Source organism: Geotrypetes seraphini, chromosome 7, assembly GCF_902459505.1.
Source record: "Geotrypetes seraphini chromosome 7, aGeoSer1.1, whole genome shotgun sequence".
In the NCBI taxonomy this organism is placed as follows: domain Eukaryota; kingdom Metazoa; phylum Chordata; class Amphibia; order Gymnophiona; family Dermophiidae; genus Geotrypetes; species Geotrypetes seraphini.
In genome coordinates this window covers 177,141,002-177,163,315 of record NC_047090.1, presented here as the reverse complement: position 1 = coordinate 177,163,315, position 22,314 = coordinate 177,141,002, and the positions used below count along the sequence as shown (strand labels likewise).

Genomic DNA, 22,314 nt, shown 5'->3' with positions numbered 1-22,314 from the left:
TATATTTGAGTATTCGGTAGTTGCATGTAGAGTAGGGGGAAAAAAAATCCTGCGCTGTCCCAGAGCACACATTCTGCAGCATTGATCTGGATGCTGGCACCGATTCTGTGCTCTGACCGCTATGGCACTGTCTGGTTAATACCACAGTTAACAAGATGCCAGAAGAAATAGGTCCACCAGTACCGCCTACTCTTTCCCTGTATCCAGGTCCAGTAGCATCCCTTACTCTCATCCCCTTCCCATGTCCAACAGTACCCCATTCTCTTACCTTCTCCCAATATCCAGCAGTACCCCATACTCGTATCTCCCCAAGTCCAGCAACAACCCTTACTCTCCTCCCCCCTCCTCCACAGGTCCAGCAGCACTCCTTCTCAACCCCTCCACTCCCACTCTAGCAGCACAGCGTCTTGGGAACCTCTGCCCAAAATGACCAGTACCTTTGCCATCCATGAAACCCCCCCCCCCAGCATTGCTCTTACCCGTTCGGTGTAGAAGAAAAGCCGCTGCTGCCAATTCTGTATTGTGATCCGGTCCACATGGGTAAGCACGATGTCTGCAGGACAGGGGGCCACGCATGGAGGGCAATGGCACACATGTTCTTGGGGCTGGAAGGACAGCAGTGCCGGTGTTCACTTGGGGGAGGGCAGAAGGGGGAATATAACTACAGCGCTGGTGGTCATCAGGGGTTAAAGGGAGGACGGCAGCCTCAGCGATCAGGTGGTGGCTTGAATATAAACCGAGGGCCCTAAAATCTCTGTTTATTTTCAAGTATATGCTGTATTTTTTGATCTGCAGGATTGTTTGTAGTCCTCAGTGTATATAAATGCAATGGAGACAATTAATTATTGGTGTGCTAGTACGGATAAGAACAAGAGAAAAGATCCACTTCAAAATCATTTTATTATTAACATCATTATATTCCAATTTTGTCATGTCAGCTACTGCACAAGGAATGTCCTTTTTACATTGATAAATAAGCTCTGAATTCACATAAAAAACCTTAAATACAATAATGAATATTTCCTTTCTTGTCTGTAGCAGGCATATATTCTTTTTATATATATATAGATAGATAAATAAATATAGAATCTTTCCTTTTTTTTCAGGCCAGAGTCTAAATAAAAGTGAGAGTCACATGCCACAGCTATCACCATGTACAATCCAATATCCATCCGCCTTCCGAACTGGCTTCGCAAGGCAGGGATGAAAGAGAAAAGCCAGAGCTGCGCGATGACACATTTTACGCTGAACTCTCTCGGTTCTGGGCGTTTCACCAATGCCCCTATATTTATTGAAAGGAAGTAATTCCACTTGGATTTTATTACCGTACGGGTGGGCCCAATTTATTTCCTTGGTCACCAGCTACATTTTTTTTCAAATCATTATTTAAAGAGGTGAGTCAGAAAACAGCAGGTCCAAAACCGAGATCCCAGGATGGGTGCTCTTCTCTGGCTTTGTGATCCTAGATCACAAGAAACCGTCCAGGAAAATCGGAAGGAAGGAATTCCGAGTAGTGGATCAATTCAGATTGTCCTAGTGAAGTGCTATTTTCTTCCTTATCTCTACGGATATTTTTCTTCCATCCTCTGCTCTTTTACATTTGGCAACCATGATTATTTTACCTGTTCCTGCAGAATATGGCACATTACCCTGGACAATACTATAGTGTGTACAAACAAAGGCCAGCTGGATAGAGTTCCGCTTTGGTTTTTGCTTTGCCTTTATTGGCAAATGGTCCTATATTTGTGACACGGTTTGTTGCGATTCTCGTGCTAATTAGTTCAAATGAAGTAAAGACCAGTCAGACTGCTCTTGTCACAACACTGAAGAGACTCCATTTCAGAAGACACCGCCGCTACACTGAGAAGGGAAGAACATCCTGCTAATTCAGTTTACAAGCGAGAACTCTTCTGGCTTCACTTCTCTCCAAAGCCTTTACAATCTTAACAGAACCCAAAGCAGGATTTCTGAACCGATCAAGCCCCTTCCGCTTGTCTGGGTCCCAGCTGAAGAGTCAACCATGAAGATCGCGGCACCTTCACATTTTCAAATATACGTCATTAAAATGGGCATTGAAATTCGGAACTGAAAATGCTACTCCCAATGAACCCAATTTGTCAGGACCACATGCTTCATGGACGTGTTAACCAACTCTTTATCTGGCCAAAACTCGAGGGCCGCAAGCCCACCTACTTTGACACCCCTTCCTCAATATGCAGAACTTCCTTATTGCTCTCTAAAACTCAAATACCAGGGTACAAAACTCCCGGCAATGCTGCTTTGAACTGGAATCCTGTTTTGCTGCAAACGTATTCTCTACACTCATGAGAATAAACATAGAATGACTGATATTAAGAGTACTTGCTGAACCTTCAGAAATAAACAAAATACATACTGATCTATTACTCATTCGGGTGCAACTGGAAAGATGTACATGAGGTGAAGGAAAGAAAAATATTTACTTTTTTAAATAATATAAGCACTTCACAAAGTCTTCTGCTAGACTGCGAGCTTGTTGAGACCAGAACTTGTTCATGTTGAAACAGGATGAGCGGATCCCTACTTTACGGAAAATATATTTTTGGTTTTTACAGGAACAAAACGAAACATTTAGATTTGATTTGAAATGCTCCACACCAAAATGCATTGGCACCAGATTTGACTATGTCCTCAGAGAATTCGGGGAATGATGGTGAAAGGGACCACAGGGCTGCTGGCTTCCAGCTCAAGGGCCGTCAGGAAACATTCGGTTGCTGCATCGTCGTTGCCCTGTGCTTGGAGAACCTCGCCGAGATTGTTCCACACCTCGTGAGCTGTAGAGTTCACCTGCACTGCGTCTCGGAGAATCTTTTCTGCCAAACTATATCGTCCCAGCTGGTGAAGTATCAGACTCTGAAACAGAAGAAAATCAAATCAAATGAAGCATGCTAAACCCCCCCCCCCCCCACAAAGCAAACTCCGGTTGGATAACACTTGACATACAGCTTCAATTCATTAAAAGAATGAATAGAGAAATTTCTATTACTACATCTGGATTTTATTAAACATAATTATAGATCACCTTGCCAGTTTTCTGTTAATAGGTCTGGTTTGTTGAAGGATGCTCTGATGGAGGGAGATTCTGATTTACAGAGACTCTCCCCGAACCATGTGATGGTAACTCTGATTATGAGATGGATTGATATCTAATCTGTGAACTTCAATTTGTGGTTTCAGAGTCACCTCAGACTCTTCGGAGCAAAATCTAGTTACTGTACAACAGTTTTTTCAATCTGCATAAAAGAAACAGAGCTAGAACGTAAAGGGTCAAAGATGCTAAGGCTCTAAGGCTTTGTCCAACACAGGCGTGTCCAACCTTTCTCTATCAGGGGTCTTGGTTTATATTTTGTAATTCAGAGGGTCAAATCATGCAACGTTGTATTTTTGCCATATGCTTTGTCAAATAGTGGCAAAATAGAAAGTCTCTCTTTCTGTGTCTTGTCTACCCGCATATTTCATCCCTCACCTGGTTTTAGTTACACAACAAACAATGGGGCTTCCTGATTCCCCAGCGTGACTCTGCTATGGGCAAGTCCGAGCTGCATAGTGCTAGAAGTTCAGGTTGGTCTGATGGTTTCAAGTCTCAAGAGACTGCTATACCAATCCAAACTTATGGCACTGCTCGGCTCAGACTTAGAGATCTGAGTCATAGCGGAGAAGCAGGAATATTGACATAGACACCAGCTCTTTGGTACTAGAATACCTCCAATATTCTTTTCAGCGCTGCCCAGACATCAGAGCTGAAATTTTCCCAATGTAGAGCTGCAGGGAAAAGCAGGAAACAAAGCAGTGTCTCTGTCGCACTGCTCCCGCCTCCCCCTGTAGCCCATTGGTCAGACTTTGTTTAGCTAGCAAATAAGCTGCAAAAGAAGATCAGAAGCTTAGGAGACACCAGCCAATAGGGAAAGGGAAGGATAGGGACTTATATACTGCCTTTTTTGTAGTTAGATAACTGTCTGCAGGGAAAAGCAAGATGGAAGGTTGGTGTCTCCTAAGTTATTGGCCTCACCTTCCACTGCAACTAGGGTTATCAGTTTTCCGGAATGAAAATCCGGACCCATGGCCCTGCCCCATTCCACCCTCAGCCCCCTCAACCTGTTTGCTTGTCGGGAGGGCATCTGCCCATGTGACGTCCGGGTAATGTTAGTTTTTACGGTCTCAGCTCCACCACTCCACGAAAACTTTTAGGGTGAAGAATTGCATGGGTTCTCATCGTCAGCCATAAATATATATTTCATCCTCACAATAAATGCTTAAATAAATATTAATGCCTTGTAGTGATAAGATTTTTAAATAGATTTTCAAATAAATAAAGCCACTTATCTTAGCAGCTAGTGCTGGCTTGGGAGGAATAGACCCAACATGTTTCGCACAGAGCAGATTCTCCACTTCAAAATCACTGAGCTCTGGAACAACCTTACCTCCCCTCTTCGGAACTTGAGCTCCCTCCATCTGAAAACCTGGCTTTTCTCAAAAAATGTAAGTCTCCCTCCAACTTAGGAATCAAGGAAACTCTTATATCTTGGCATCCCAAGTCCTCTAAATTTTCTTCACACTTCTACCTCTAACCCTCTGTTGTAGTTCCTTCCTATTTCTCCTACTGTAAACCGCGTCGAGCTCTACGAACGTGGAGATGATGCGGTATACAAACCTAAGGATTAGATTAGATTAGATTCTTAAATACGGTAACTCTAAAAGAATGCCAATTAACGCTAATTACTGATTAATGGCCCATTAATTAGAATAAAAAGGGATCTGAGTTTCCCCCCCTCAAATTAGGAGTAGGTACAGACTTTAATGCAGCTAAACAAACAGGCCCTATGTTGGGCTCTGTCTATTGTGAATTTGCACTACGGAGGAGTACCTAAGAACAGAAGAATTGCCGCTGCTGGGTCAGAACAGTGGTCCATCGTGCCCAGCAGTCCGCTCAGGTGGCGGCCCCCAGGTCAAAGACCAGTGCTCTAAATGAGTCCAGCCTCACCTGCGTACGTTCCAGTTTAGCAGGAACTTGTCCAACTTTGTCTTGAATCCCTGGAGGCTGTTTTCCCCTATGACAGACTCCGGAAGAACGTTCCAGTTTTCCACCACTCTCTGGGTGAAGAAGAACTTCCTTACGTTTGTACAGAATCTATCCCCTTTTAACTTTAGAGAGTACCCTCTCGTTCTCTCCACCATGGAGAGGATGAACAACCTGTCCTTATCTACTAAGTCTATTCCCTTCAGTATCTTGAATGTTTCGATCATGTCCCCTCTCAGTCTCCTCTTTTCAAGGGAGAAGAGGCCCAGTTTCTCTAATCTCTCACTGTACACTCTGCTGGTTTAGTTGCTCTACAAATCGCTGTTTCCAGTTGTTATCCATTTGGTACCTTATCATGGGACACTTTCTAGGACCCCTGAGGAAGGAGCGTTTCTTCGAAACACGGATCATGTCAGGGTCCCGGTTCATCTACCACTTGGACCATATGTTGGATACAAACTGGGTTTTTTTATTTTTATGTTTATTGATTAAACTCTTGGCATCTTGTACACCATTCCTGCAGTTTTTTTCCTTTTTTTATCGCGCCAAAAAGACAGGCAAGAAATCAACGCAGAAAAATCACGTCGGCCTGAGTGAGCTCTTCTGTGGGAGATTTCATAAGAGAGAGAGGGACGTTTAATCTTCCTCTGAAAGGCACCCGAGAAACCTGTAGAGTGGCTTAACAGGGCTGCTCCTTTTAAAGATGGAAGTTTGGTTTATTTATAATCCGCCTTGTACAGGGCAAAGTACATCAACACATTGATAAATAGACATAAAAAAACATTTTAATTGACAACACCAAATTACATAATCAGACTGACATATCAACATGAACATCGTCAAACATTCCAAAAGGATCAATTCAATGAGCAAACATGTAGGAGTCATAACAAAGCTGATGATGTCATACAACAGAACAAATGACGTTTTAACAATTTCTTGAAAGCTTGCAAACTTTCTTGCTGCTTAATGAAAGAAGGGAGCTTATTCCACCCGAGGTGCAGCTACACGATGAGAGGGCTGTCATTGAGTGAAAGTACCTAAGAAAGGGACTTCGGGGTAATAGTGGACAAGACACAGTGCGCAGTGGCTGCTAAGAAAGCGAATAGAATGCTAGGTATAATCAAGAAGGGTATTACAACCAGAACGGAAATAGTTATCCTGCCATTGTATCGGGCGATGGTGCGCCTGCATCTGAAGTACTGCATCCAATATTGGTCGCCGTACCTAAAGAAGAATATGGCGATACTCGAGAGGGTTCAGAAGAGAGCGACATGCTTGATAAAAGGTATGGAAAACCTTTCATACGCTGAAAGATTGGAGAAACTGGGGCTCTTTTCCCTGGAAAAGCGGAGACTTAGAGGGGACTTGATAGAGACTTACAAGATCATGAAGGGCATAGAGAAAGTAGAGAGGGACAGACTCTTCAAACTTTCGAAAACTTCAAAAACGAGAGGGCCTTCGTAAAAATTAAGAGGGGACAAATTCAGAACCAGAGGATGTGCTTCCAGAGGGTGTGATAGGACAGAGTACGGTATTGGGGTTCAAGAAGGGATTAGATGATTTCCTGAAGGAAAAGGGGATAGAAGGGTATAGATAGAGGATTACTATACAGGTCCTGGACCTGATGGGCCACCGCGTGAGCTGACTGCTGGGCGTGATGGATCTCTGGTCTGACCCAGCAGAGGCACTGCTTATGTTCTTATCTGGACCACTACATGGAAAACTCTTGATGAATATTTATCTCTTTAAGTAGTCTGCTTTTTCTAAGGGGCAGACTTGATAAATATACATGTGAAACCCCCCCCCAAAGTAAATAAAAAGTATGATCTGTGTGGCTGGCCTTTGCCCCATTAGACCAGAGGAAAAAGAATATTTAAAGATGCAAGGAAGTCATTAGCACTTCCTCTTTAAAAGCCACAAGATGCTGCAGAGGAAACCATTTATCACTTTCCTTCAGAGACCAGCTTCCATGGAACATTACAGCACCTCTGCTTGTAACTGAAATAATCAGGTGCCTGTCGCAGATGAGCTGATCTCTCAGAGGTACAGCGAGCTGTGAATTAAAGGTCAAATAAAAACATCCACACTCTTCAACCATCTCCCTGAACTAACACATAACGGGAGACCTTTTCCTCTGGACACGCCAGTCCTTATGTTTTTCAGTGCATGATTTACTTAACATAGTAACATAGTAGATGACGGCAGATAAAGACCCGAATGGTCCATCCAGTCTGCCCAACCTGATTCAATTTAAATTTTTTTTTTTTTTTCCTTCTTAGCTATTTCTGGGCGAGAATCCAAAGCTTTACCCGGTACTATGCTTGGGTTCCAACTGCCGAAATCTCTGTTAAGACTTACTCCAGCCCATCTACACCCTCCCAGCCATTGAAGCCCTCCCCTGCCCATCCTCCACCAAACGGCCATACACAGACACAGACCGTACACGTCTGCCCAGTAACTGGCCTAGTTCAATATTTAATACTATTTTCTGATTCTAAATCTTCTGTGTTCATCCCACACTTCTTTGAACTCAGTCACAGTTTTACTCTCCACCACCTCTCTCGGGAGCGCATTCCAGGCATCCACCACCCTCTCCATAAAGTAGAATTTCCTAACATTGCCCCTGAATCTACCACCCCTCAACCTCAAATTATGTCCTCTGGTTTTACCATTTTCCTTTCTCTGGAAAAGATTTTGTTCTACATTAATACCCTTTAAGTATTTGATCGTCTGAATCATATCTCCCCTGTCTCTCCTTTCCTCTAGGGTATACATATTCAGGGCTTCCAGTCTCTCCTCATACGTCTTCTGACGCAAGCCTCCTATCATTTTCGTCGCCCTCCTCTGGACCGCCTCAAGTCTTCTTACGTCTTTCGCCAGATACGGTCTCCAAAACTGAACACAATACTCCAAGTGGGGCCTCACCAATGACCTGTACAGGGGCATCAACACCTTCTTCCTTCTACTGACTACGCCTCTCTTTATACAGCCCAGAATCCTTCTGGCAGCAGCCACTGCCTTGTCACACTGTTTTTTCGCCTTTAGATCTTCGGACATTATCACCCCAAGGTCCCTCTCCCCGTCCGTGCATATCAGCTTCTCTCCTCCCAGCATATACGGTTCCTTCCTATTATTAATCCCCAAATGCATTACTCTGCATTGAATTTTAGTTGCCAGGCATTAGACCATTCCTCTAACTTTTGCAGATCCTTTTTCATATTTTCCACTCCCTCTTCGGTGTCTACTCTGTTACAAATCTTGGTATCATCTGTAAAAAGGCACACTTTTCCTTCTAACCCTTCAGCAATGTCACTTACATACATATTGAACAGGATTGGCCCCAGCACCGAACCCTGAGGGACTCCACTAGTCACCTTTCCTTCCTTCGAGCGACTTCCATTAACCACCACCCTCTGGCGTCTGTCCGACAGCCAGTTTCTGACCCAGTTCACCACTTTGGGTCCTAACTTCAGCCCTTCAAGTTTGTTCAACAGCCTCCTATGAGGAACTGTATCAAAGGCTTTGCTGAAATCCAAGTAAATTACATCTAGCATATGTCCTCGATCCAGCTCTCTGGTCACCCAATCAAAAAATTCAATCAGGTTCGTTTGGCACGATTTACCTTTTGTAAAGCCATGTTGCTTCGGATCCTGTAACCCATTAGATTCAAGGAAATACACTATCCTTTCTTTCAGCAACACTTCCATTATTTTTCCAACAACTGAAGTGAGGCTCACCGGCCTGTAGTTTCCTGCTTCATCCCTGTGACCACTTTTATGAATAGGGACCACATCCGCTCTCCTCCAATCCCCAGGAATCACTCCCGTCTCCAGAGATTTGTTGAACAAGTCTTTAATTGGACTCGCCAGAACCTCTCTGAGCTCCCTTTGTATCCTGGGATGGATCCCGTCTGGTCCCATCGCTTTGTCCCCCTTCAGTTTTTCAAGTTGCTCATAAACACCCTCCTCCGTGAACGGCGCAGAATCTACTCCATTTTCTCGTGTAACTTTGCCAGACAATCTCGGTCCTTCTCCAGGATTTTCTTCTGTGAACACAGAACAGAAGTATTTGTTTAGCACATTTGCTTTCTCCTCATCACTCTCCACATATTTGTTCCCAGCATCTTTTAGCCTAGCAATTCCATTTTTTATCTTCCTCCTTTCACTAATATATCTGAAAAAATTTTTATCTCCCTTTTTTACATTTTTAGCCATTTGTTCTTCCGCCTGTGCCTTCGCCAAACATATCTCTCTCTTGGCTTCTTTTAGTTTCACCCTGTAGTCCTTTCTGCTCTCCTCTTCTTGGGTTTTTTTATATTTCACGAACGCCAACTCTTTCGCCTTTATTTTCTCAGCCACTAGGTTGGAGAACCATATCGGCTTCCTTTTCTCTTGTTTTTATTGATTTTCTTCACATAAAGGTCCGTAGCCATTTTTATCGCTCCTTTCAGCTTAGATCACTGTCTTTCCACTTCTCTTATGTCCTCCCATCCTAACAGCTATTTCTTCAGGTACTTTCCCATTGCATTAAAGTCCGTACGTTTGAAATCTAGGACTTTAAGTATCGTGCGGCCGCTCTCTACTTTAGCCGTTATATCAAACCAAACCGTTTGATGATCGCTACTACCCAGGTGAGCACCCACTCGAATATTAGAGATACTCTCTCCATTTGTGAGGACCAGATCCAATATCGTTTTTTCCCTTGTGGGTTCCGTCACCATTTGTCTGAGCAGAGCCTCTTGAAAGGCATCCATAATCTCCCTACTTCTTTCCGATTCCGCAGACGGAACATTCCAGTCTGCATCCGGCAGGTTGAAATCTCCCAACAGCAGAACCTCCTCTTTCCTTCCAAACTTTTAGATATCCACAATCAGATCCTTATCAATTTGCTGCGATTGAGTCGGAGGTCTGTAGACTACACCCACGTAGATAGAAGTTCCATCTTCTCTTTTCAGAGCAATCCATATCGCTTCTTCCTCTCCCCAGGTCCCTTGTATTTCGGTCGCTTGGATATTGATCTTTACATAGAGAGCTACTCCTCCACCTTTATGACCATCTCTGTCCTTCCTAAAAAGATTATATCCCGGTATGTTTGCATCCCATCCATGTGATTCACTGAACCATGTCTCTGTGATAGCAACAATATCTAGATCTGCCTCTAATATCAGGGCAATTAACACAGTGAAAGGATTCCCATTCTATAATAGGGGAATAAGTCCTGGGTAAGTGTGTGGGGGAGAGGGGTTTTAAAATAGGGGAAACCATCCGGGGTACTGTAAATGAAGACTCGTGATACCAGGTCCCAGCCTGGATCTGACTGAGCCGAACGAAACAGGAGCAGAAGAGAACTGCCAGGCAAAATAAATATTTAAATCAATGCTTGATAAACTATTAATTATTTTAGACAGAGATAAGCGGATGCAAAAATTAAAAACCCTTAGCAGATTTATAGCAGAATGCATCTGCTTGAATTATAAAATAAAATTGAATCCTGCCCACAGATGTCTGCAAAAAATTAAGAGGTTTTGTTATCTCTGTTTAAAAATCACTATTGTCAAGTTCTGCAAAAACTGGAAGGCAGCTCGGACACCCGCACTTATATGTGGCCTCTGTCAACAATTTGGTTCTGTCATAAGAACAGCCTTACTGGGTCAGACCAATGGTCCATGAAGCCCAGTATCCCGTTCTCATGGTGGCCAATCCAGGTCACTAGTACCCAAAGAGTAGCAACATTCCATTCAGAATCCTAAACAATAGCAAGATTCTAGAATTCCAAAGGGTAACAAAAGATTCCAGAACTCTTAGGAGTACCAACATTCCATTCAGAATCCTAAAGAATAGCAAGATTCTGGAATCCCAAAAGGGTAACAAAAGATTCCGGAACCCCAAGGAGTAGCAACATTCCATTCAGAATCCTAAAGAATAGCAAGATTCTGGAATCCCAAATAGTAACAAAAGATTCCGGAACCCCAAGGAGTAGCAACATTCCATTCAGAATCCTAAAGAATAGCAAGATTCTGGAATCCCAAAAGAGTAACAAAAGATTCCAGAACCCCAAGGAGTAGCAACAGTCCATGCTACCGATCCAGGGCAAGCAGAGGCTTCCCCCATGTCTTAATAACAGATTATGGACTTTTCCTCCAGGAATTTGTCCAAACCTTTCTTAAAACCAGCTACACTATCCGCTCTTACCACATCCTCGTCGCAAAGAAACTGATTTGAGGCCAATAAAATTGATTGCGGGCACACCATAACTCACCCACTACTGCTGATATAAAAACAGATGAACAGGTAACCACTTCCACACAAAATGAGCTCTTAGAGTTTCAGCGTCTCGCACCGCTGACAAAAAATGCTGGTGGTGATGTGGGACACTGGCATCCTATAAGACTTCATTTTGTATGTATGTAGTTTATTTCACTTCAGTGATTATCCACCTACCCAATTTTGGGGTTGTGAATATCTTATCAGTTCCACCTGAAGAAAACCAGAATCAGGGGAAACTTTTTTGGCCAAGTTGGAAATGGTTTGACGTCCAATTTTTCATCACAGGATGGACTATGATTTGGACTTTATACGTTGTTTTTCATGTTGGAGATACTCCTTCTGAATAAGTCCATTTATGAAACTTCGTACAGTCCTGTTTTATTTTCTTTATAAATCTTTATTAATTTTTAAATTTAACAATGCAATGCACAGGTATAAGAACATATAACAAGTCAAGAAAAGCACATTCAACTTACAGATATTCAAAAATCAATCATTTTATCCCATCCACCCACCCATTGATTATTCACTATGAATAAACTCTTTCAATAATCTACACTTATCCTATATAATAACACTCTTAGCGCGCATGCGCACTTCAATCTTTGTGGCTCCGTGCGTCCAGCATGTGTGCGCATGACAATTTGCTATGAGTGGTGGTTTAACCTAATCCAGCAGTGGTTACTGTGTGCTGGTTGCCCTTCCCAACACAACGCGTGATTAAAAAAAAAGGTAGGATGGGGCACGATAATTAACAGGGAGAGAGATTGAAAGAAAAAACCCCAAACAGATGGGACATTGACAGACTGACAGAAATAGATACACAAACACTGAAAGACAGGTAGGTGGGAGTGAAAGATACACACAGAAGGACATGGAGCTATGGAGAGAGATTGAAAGAAAAAAAAAGACAGCGGACAAGGAGAGAGACACACAGAAAAAAAGACAGACAGACAGTGGCTGAGGAGACAGACTGCAAAAAAAGACAGGGACACATACAGCGGCCAAGGAGAAAGACAGCAAAAAAAGAAAGACAGACAGATAGCGGCCAAGGAGAGAAAGAAAGACAGACAGATAGAAAGTGGCCAAGGAGAGAGAAAGAAAGAAAGACACACACCCGTTAATGTAACGGGCTTAAAGACTAGTTTAAAATAATACAATAACACAATCCCACCTCCCTCCCACGATGTGCAAGGAGATGGAACAGAATTAAGGAAAAAAACAACTCCAGAGAAGGAATATAAGATGTCAAATGGGCCCAAACCAGTTTAAAGACGTTACAATGCCCCGGCATTTCAGCATTCATTTTTTCATATCTATAACTAGAGCATATAGGTTCAGGCGATCGTAATTTTTCCAATTACAGGTTATTTTCTGTTTTATTTTCTTGACTGAGCAATGACGATAATTGTGATGCCAGCTCTATTCCCTCTGTTTTGTATGCGAGCCTGCGTCAAATGAGCGCTATTCTTTGGGTACACTTTGAACATAAGAATTCTTGGAATTCCTCAAACCCTAATACCACCAGATCCTCCCACAAATTAAAACTATCCTTCCCCTCGCTAAAAGGCATTTCCCACACAGGAAAGCTAGGGACCTCCCTTCACTTCAAAATCACTGAGCTCTGGAACAACCTTACCTCCCCTCTTCGGAACTTGAGCTCTCTCCAAGTTTTCCGCAAACATCTGAAAACCTGGCTTTTCTCAAAAAATGTAAGTCTCCCTCCAACTTAGGAATCAAGGAAACTCTTATATCTTGGCATCCCAAGTCCTCTAAATTTTCTTCACACTTCTACCTCTAACCCTCTGTTGTAGTTCCTTCCTATTTCTCCTACTGTAAACCGCGTCGAGCTCTACGAACGTGGAGATGATGTGGTATACAAACCTAAGGATTAGATTAGATTAGATAAGAAGTGCCATCTCCGGAACAGACCCTAGGTCCATCAAGTCTGGCGATCCGCACACGCGGAGGCCCCGCCAGGTGTACCCTGGCATAGTTTTAGCCCCCATATCACTCGAAGCTTCTCATAAAGAGAAGTGCATCTAGCTTATCCTTAAATCCTAGAACGGTGGATTCCGCAATTACCTCTTCTGGGAAAGCATTCCAGATGTCCACCACTCGAGGATTGTTAAAAAAGGAATGTTTTGAACTGAAGATTGTCTATTTGGTTCTTTGATATGTGGAAACTATGGCCAGTTAGCGATCTAGCTGCTCCACTCTTTACTCTGCATGCCTGTTTCTGCCTCGTTGATTATTCATTCCTCTGTTCCTAATAGGCTGAGACACTGAACTCTGACGTCTTCTCTTGGCTGTTAGCAATGCTGTGAATGGCACTTTTAATTTACCCCAAACCTATCAGATTTCTCCCCTCTTGCTAAGTGTACGTGTTGCCTCAGCAGCCAACTTAACAGCTCAGTTTTGGATAGCAAGCAAACATGCAGAAAAAGCCGTTGCCTCTTGCTGACCACAAATGATTTCTTGAACAAAGTTCCATGCCCTTTTTTGTTTTGATTTCAGTTGACTTTAGCTTACTATTATGTCTGCAATTCCAGGGAATTGCAGGCCCGCCCCTTCAAAATAGTGGGCCTTAACTTTCCCAGTGCATCCCAGGATGCTCCAAGGAGGAGAAGGCCCGCCAATTTGAAGAGATGGGCCTACTGGCTGGAGGGAGTAGGCATCCCTCTGGCCAGCCATTTAAGTAAGGTAATGGGGAGAGGGTGGGGGTCGTTAGAAGCATGGGGTGGGGGTTGTATGGCGGTAGGATAGAGTGGGCTTCTTTCCCGCTGCTGGAGGGTGCAGCTGCTTGGCAGCGGGAGTAGGCATCTGCCAGGGTGTGTGTGTGTGTGTTGCTTGGTGGCGGGAGGGAGTAGGAATCTATTCCACTGCTGAGGGGGTGTTGAGGGTTGTATCGCTTGGCGGTGGGAAAGTGGGCATCTCTTCCACTGTCGGTTGGAGGGTTGCTTGACTTTTGCGCTCAATTTGTTGTTACATAACATCATACTTCTTAACTGCGTAACCATGAGTTCTACGTGGTTTACAAAAGATTATAAACTGAAAACAATTTAAGAATGACAGAAAGAAATTATTTGACCAGGTATTTTGAAAAGAGATAAGTTTTCAGTTGAGTTCTGAAATGTTTATAAGAACAGGCTCCAAGCAATAACAATCGAAATTCTCTGTCACATGAAGCTGCTTGGAATGCTAAAGTAAGGTCCAGAAATTTCTTACTTTTAGAGTCCTGTACTGACGGAAAGGTGAATAGGGCATGAGACTTTCTACTATTTTTATACGATGTTAGAGAGAATCTATTAACCATATAAAACGGAGCGGTACCATACATAGCAAAAGCAACCCAACTTAAACAAAACATGAGCCTCCATTGGCAGCCAATGCAATTCACAATAAAATGGAGTCACATGATCATATTTTTAAAGACCGTAGATCATTTTAACTGCTGTACTCTCAATCAGTATGAGTCGAACCATGTCTTTCTTGGGAATTGCTAAATACACAATTTTTTTTTTTTTTTTGGGGGGGTTGTGTTTATTCTGCGCATGTGCCCATCGCTATCACCAGCGATGGGCACATGTACATTTAGTGAATCTTCGCTACTCTCCGCTAACCTCATTTGCATGAGTGTTGTTGTTTTTTTTTGGAGAATGACTCGCTTTTTTAAAAATCGCTACTATAATGGCTGTGACAGCGGCCTGTCGGTTTTTAATGCAGGTCCGTCGTTTTTTAATGCAAATTTTTGAGAATCTAGCCCATAGTAACACAGTAAATGATGGCAGATAAAGACCTGAAAGGTTCATCCAGCCTGCCCAAGCAGTCACATGCATTAATTAATTCATGAATAAATTATCTTTCTTTGACATTAAAAAACACACCTGCTTTCAATAACAGGACATTTTAACTGCTATCATTAAGCAATTTGTGACATCACATTGCAATTGAAGGAATCCCAAAATCCCAGAGATGGAAAAGTTTACAAACTTCAACATTTTACTACTTAGATATCAGAATTTGTTATTTATGTGGTTAAATGCTCCTGTCAAAAACTGTATGTTGCATTTACTTCGAGATTCCTAAAAGTTCAAATGGCCAAGCATAAATCTAATTTGAAGAGACAAAGAGTAACTGAACCTTTGATCACAGATTGCACGAATCAAGCTCATAGCCTTAATAGTTTAAGACATTTCACCACTGATCTTGAGCCCTGGTGGAGAAGGGGAGGTGACAGAGTGAAAAGATTACAACAGAGAGAACTATTACCCCCAAGAAAGGGACTTGGGGGCAATAGTGGACAAGACAATGAAACCGTCGGCATAGTGCGCAGCGGCTGCTAAAAAGCGAATAGAATGCTAGGTATAATCAAGAAGGGTATGACAACCAGAACAAAATAATTTATCCTGCCGTTGTATCGGACGATGGCGCGCCCACATCTGGAGTACTGCGTCCAATATTGGTCGCCGTACCTTAAGAAGGCTATGGCGATATTCGAGAAGGTTCAGAAGAGAGCGACATGTTTGATAAAAGGTATGGAAAACCTTACATACGCTGAAAGACTGGAGAAACTGGGGCTCTTTTCCCTGGAGAAGCGGAGACTTAGAGGGGACATGATAGAGACTTACAAGATCATGAAGGGCATAGAGAGAGTAGAGAGGGAGAGAAAGGGAGACAAAGAGAAATAGAGAGAGAGAGAAAGAAAGAAAGAAAGAAAGAAAGAGAGAGAGAAAGAAAGAGAGAGAGAGATAAAGAGAGAGAGACAGAAATAGAGATAGATAAAGAAAGATTGGAGGAACTGGGACTCTTTTCCCTGGAGAAGAGGAGACTTAGAGGGGATATGATAGAGACTTACAAGATCATGAAGGTCATCGAGAGAGTAGAGAGGGACAGAAAAAGAGAGAGAAAGGGAGACAAAGAGAAAGAGAGAGAGAGAGAAAAGGAGAGAGACAGAAATAGAGAGAGAGAAAGAGAAAGACTGGAGAAACTGGGTCTCTTTTCCCTGGAGAAGAGGAGACTTAGAGGGGATATGATAGAGACTTACAAGATCATGAAGGGCATAGAGAGAGTAGAGAGGGACAGAAAGAGAGAGAGAAAGGGAGACAGAGAGAAATAGAGAGAGAGAGAGAGAGAAAGAAAGAGAGAGAGAAAGAAAGAAAGAAAGAAAGAGAGAGAGAAATAAAGAGAGATCATGAGGGGCATAGAGAAAGTGGAGAGGGACAGATTCTTCAAACTTTCGAAAACAACAAGAACGAGAGGGCATTTGGAAAAATTAAAAGGGGACAGATTCCGAACCAATGCTAAGAAGTTCTTCTTCACCCAACGGGTAGTGGACACCTGGAATGCGCTTCCAGGGGACGTGATAGGACAGGGTATGGCATTGGAGTTCAAGAAGGGATTGGACAATTTTCTGAAGGAAAAAGGGATAGAAGGGTATAGATAGAGGGTTACATACAGGTTCTGGACATGATGGGCCACCGCGTGAGGCACTGCTTATGTTCTTAGGCCTGTTGGAACCACATGACCTTAATATTCAGATAGACTGGAGAGTGTTCCTTTAAGAACATAACATAAGAACATAAGCAATGCCTCTGCTGGGTCAGACCTGAGGTCCATCATGCCCAGCAGTCCGCTCACGCGGCGGCCCAACAGGTCCAGGACCTGTGCAGTAATCCTCTATTTATACCCCTCTATCCCCTTTTCCAGCAGGAAATTGTCCAATCCTTTCTTAAACCCCTGTACTGTACTCTGCCCTATTACTCCCTCTGGAAGCGCATTCCAGGTGTCCACCACTCGTTGGGTAAAGAAGAACTTCCTAGCATTCGTTTTAAATCTGTCCCCTTTCAACTTTTCCAAGTGTCCTCTTGTTCTTTTATTTTTCGAAAGTTTGAAGAATCTGTCCTTCTCTACTCTCTCTATGCCCTTCATGATCTTATAAGTCTCTATCATATCCCCTCTAAGTCTCCTCTTCTCCAGGGAAAAGAGACCCAGTTTCTCCAATCTCTCAGCGTATGAGAGGTTTTCCATCCCTTTTATCAAGCGTGCCGCTCTCCTCTGAACCCTCTCGAGTAACGCCATATCCTTCCTAAGGTACGGAGACCAATATTGGACGCAGTATTCCAGATGCGGGCGCACCATCGCCCGATACAATGGCAGGATAACTTCTTTTGTCCTTGTTGTAATACCCTTCTTGATTATGCCTAGCATTCTATTTGCTTTCTTAGCGGCTGTTGCGCACTGTGCCGTCGGCTTCATTGTCATGTCCACCATTACCCCCAAGTCCCTTTCTTGGTTGCTCTCATTCAATAATATCCCTCCCATCGTATAGTTGTATCTCGGGTTTCTGTTTCCAACATGCAATACTTTACATTTCTCAACGTTGAACTTCATCTGCCATCTCGCCGCCCATTCCCCCAATTTGTTCAAGTCCCTTTGCAATTCTTCGCATTCCTCTTTAGTCCCAGCTCCACTAAATAGTTTTGTATCGTCCGCAAATTTTATTATCTCACACTTCGTGCCTGTTTCTAGATCATTTATGAATATATTAAATAGCAGCGGCCCGAGCACTGAGCCCTGCGGAACACCACTCGTGACCCCCATCCAGTCCGAGTAGTGGCCCTTCACCCCTACCCTCTGTTTCCTACCCGCCAACCAGTTTCTGATCCATCTATGTACGTCTCCGTCCACTCCATGGTTCTTCAGTTTCCGGAGTAGACGTTCGTGAGGCACCTTGTCAAAGGCTTTTTGGAAATCAAGGTATATGATGTCTATGGGGTCTCCTCTGTCCATCCGTTTGTTAATTCCTTCGAAGAAGTGCAATAAGTTCGTTAGGCACGATCTCCCCCTGCAGAAACCATGTTGGGTTGTTTTCAAAAGTTCGTTTCTTTCCAGATGTTCATCGATGTGTTCTTTAATCAGTGCTTCCGTCAGTTTCCCCGGAACCGAAGTCAAACTCACTGGTCTGTAGTTTCCCGGGTCACCTCTTGATCCCTTTTTAAAGATGGGCGTGACATTGGCTATCTTCCAATCCTCCGGGATCATGCCTGTTTTCAAGGATAGGTTGCAAATTTGCTGCAGTAGTTCCGCTATCTCCTCCTTTAATTCCTTCAGAACCCTGGGATGGATTCCGTCCGGACCCGGGGATTTGTCAGTTTTAAGTTTTTCTATCTGCCTGTGTACATCATCAAGGCTCACTTCCATGGATGTTAATTTTTCTGCTTGATTTCCATTGAATATTTGTTCAGGTTCCGGTATGTTGGTTGTGTCTTCGTTTGTAAATACAGACGAGAAGAACATGTTGAGTCTTTCTGCGACTTCTTTCTCCTCCTTCACCGCTCCCTTCCTGTCTCCTGTCTCATTTTGGGTTGGTGTTAAGAGCAAGAATGCTGATCATCAGACCTATTTTGATATGCTCAAAGTAGCATTTTATAAAGCACATGGCGTCATTTAAACTGACATTCAACTAACAAAAAATGGATCAGTTCCTAAGTTATCCAACCCACAAAATGTCATCAATCGAAGAAAAAAAGGGGGGTATAAAGGATAATTTATACAAAATCTACTTCAACAGATTTTCTACACATTAGTGTCTGTCTTCTTTATTCTAGTTGATATATTATTTCTATTAACCCACTTTTTATCATTCAAGTAAAACCCCTTTATAACAACAAACTCACCCCAACACATAACCTAAGAGGTTGAAGTATCATAAAGGATGCATTGTTCTCAGTAAAGAGACCTCTTATAACTTGGATGTTATTTCAAATCTTCATCCTGAATGCATGTGGTATAATCATTTACTTCAAAACCTCCTTCCTACCCATATTATTATTTATTAATTTAATTTGTTAATTTGATTAAGAAACTATCAACTAAGAGTTCAAACCTATCTTTTATTTAATTAAAAAATATATTATTAGTATTATTTAATTGTATTATCCAAACCTAAAGTCAATTTGTTCAATTCATCAGTATATCTGTAATATAATCAACTATAATAAAGAAGATAGACACTAATGTGTAGAAAATCTATTAAAGTAGATTTTGAATAAATTATCCTTTATACCCCCCCTTTTTTTCTTCGATTGACGTCACTTAAACTGACGCCATTTTGAATTTTAGTGTCGGTGAGCAGAAGGCTGAACACAGCTCTTAATAGTAAGCAGTGATGCGAAATGAAGATTTTAGATGCATTCATACCGAGACCAAGAGCGGTAATGTTTTGATTATTTTGCAGCTTGAATGGAGTCACGATGTCTTGCGATTATAACCCTTGGGAAGCCATATATAGTAATGGTGAAATGGGTCTAAATTAAGTGCCTTTAGGCTCTAAAATATAGAAACAAGAGCTCCATTTTTTTTGTTGTTTCGCTATTATTGAATCTTGTATACCATATGTTAAAAATCTCAATAATTTAGAAATAACATTTTTGGGGAGTTTTTTTTTTAGACCCGTGATCGAAACATTGTTGGTCTGAGGTCTTTTCCTTTATTTTTCTGATTTACTAGTTTTCAGATCGTCCTGTCATTTGTACAGATTTTTATAGATCTAAGTACATATCTGATTATTTTGAGCAGGAATAACACCTAGCCACTCCTGCACCAAAGTCCTGGGTTCAAAACGGTACTTACGACCTCAGGGTATTCTACAGCTTGACCTCCTAGCAGTAGCATTGTGAAGCCACCACCAGGAATCGATCACAGCTGCCATTTTGAATCTGAGACTTCAAATGGATAAGGAGCAATTGGGATCTCTCCTGCTCCCCACTAGGAACTAGGAGTTGGGAATGGGGAGAGAGGTCCTTGACTGGGGAAGGGGGAATCGGGAGGAGTACTGATATGTGTGGTGGGATTAGAAGTGGGGTTTGCCCTCAGTCTTTGCCTGCCCTTCAAGCAGGCAGCAGGTGGAAACACCAAATTAAACATTATATCATATCCATGTGTAATTCTCTTGTAAAATGGGGAATACGTGTTGGTAGGTTAGACCTACTAAACCATTCCCTCGCCACACCTAACCATGCCCCCTTGTTAGATAGACATGGTATATCTCACCATGTGTAAAAACAGCTTTGTTAAATCCCTAATTGCGTGTGTTGTTTTGCCTCCGAACTCTGACAAATAGTATAAGCAATATTTCAATGTACGCCAGATACTGTACAACAGAGGTGAACGTATAGATAGCAATGGACTAATTAAAGCACTGGGCTTGCCTTGAATCCTAAAAGGTCTCTGCTGCCTTTTTTGGGACATTTTAATTATGTATTTTTCTACTGTTGGGAAATGCACAGAATAATTATTTGCTGTTGTTCTTAGGTGCCATCGACTCATGTTAGAGTCCTAGCAACTTGAAGAATTGCGGATCTAAAAAGAAATTGGTTTTATGCTAGTCCGGAAAGGTCCTCCAGCATCTTCCCCATGGTTGTTTTCAACGTGTTCAGCCATCTGACTGCAGTAATCATTCAGAAGGCCATAAAGGCTGTGTGTAAAATCACTGATTACATCAAAAGCAAAGCACTGCCTTCCTCTCCATATTGTTGGTAGAGGAACAGTCCACTAATGGATGTGTTTTCTCAGATTATTTTTATACCTGATTACATCTGGACAGACTCTTTTCCAGGTCAAATGCTTTCTAAACAGAAACGGGGCCTCTGGCTCTAAAATGTTTCCATTTCAACGTACGAGCTTTCAGCTTTTGTCCTTCGACTCTAAATGTCAAAAGCAAATCAACTGGAGGTGCTTCCATGAAGTGTACATACCAGAATCCACTGTCAAGTGAGCTCCTTTAAATAAATACCACTAAACAAACATGCAATATTACTATTATAAATAGAAATTCTCTTCCCATTGCATATTACTAAACCTGAGGTTATGACAATCCCATACCACATACCACTAACTCTTCAGACGTAGAGATTTAACGTCATTACTGCTGACGGAATTTCTATTAGAGGCCTTAGCATTTAAATAACATCTCACTACAGGTTTATATTGCTTTTACTGTACGGAATCTTTGAAATTTACTTCTAGCATGTGAAGATATGGTTGCTGGCTATTGATTTTTCTTAAGTGGAACCTATATGCTACTGCAAAGAGGTTGTCAGCCTGGAGATATTAAACCCAACTTCTTAGATGTTCATTTTTGTGTTTATTTTCAAGCAACAGGATAAAAGAAACACTAGTTAATTTCACCTTTAGTGAAACACATTACAAACATTTCTCTAGGTCACAGTCCCTGATATCTTCCTCAGATCCTGATTGTTATTTTTATTTAGATTTATTTTCTGCCTTTTTATTGGTAGCTCAAGGCAACTATAGTATATTCTGGTACATTAGGTATATCTAATCTAATCTAATCCTTAGGTTTGTATACCGCATCATCTCCACGTTCGTAGAGCTCGACGCGGTTTACAGTAGGAGAAATAGGAAGGAACTACAACAGAGGATTAGAGGTAGAAGTGTGAAGAAAATTTAGAGGACTTCGGATGCCAAGATATAAGAGTTTCTTTGATTCCTAAGTTGGAGGGAGACTTACATTTTTTGAGAAAAGCCAGGTTTTCAGATGTTTGCGGAAAACTTGGAGAGAGCTCAAGTTCCGAAGAGGGGAGGTAAGGTTGTTCCAGAGCTCAGTGATTTTGAAGTGAAGGGAGGTCCCTAGCTTTCCTGTGTGGGAAATGCCTTTTAGCGAGGGGAAGGATAGTTTTAATTTGTGGGAGGATCTGGTGGTATTAGGGTTTGAGGAATTCCAAGAAAGAGGGATAAAGGGAGGGAGGATACCATATAGGATTTTGAAAGTTAAACAGGTGCATTTATAGTGGACCCTGGCGATTATCGGAAGCCAGTGGAGCTTGGCCAGGAGCGGGGAGACATGGTCAAATTTACTTTTAGCGAAGATGAGCTTGGCCGCGGCATTCTGAATCCGTTGGGAGTCTGTGGAGGTTTTTCTTAGTTAGACTTAAGTAGATAGAGTTGCAATAGTCCAATCTGGAG

General features: G+C 42.3%; 1 protein-coding gene across 2 annotated transcripts in view; it reads right to left on the bottom strand.

Moving 5' to 3' along the window:
- Positions 1-881: 881 nt before the first annotated feature.
- Positions 882-22,314, bottom strand: part of TTC7B (tetratricopeptide repeat domain 7B) — a 416,190-nt gene continuing 394,757 nt past the window's right edge. For both annotated transcript variants that reach the window (XM_033951913.1, XM_033951914.1), the window contains one exon: positions 882-2,892. In XM_033951913.1, the coding sequence (XP_033807804.1) occupies positions 2,671-2,892 (222 nt within the window). In that variant the 3' untranslated portion in view covers positions 882-2,670. The remainder of the gene's footprint in view (positions 2,893-22,314) is intronic.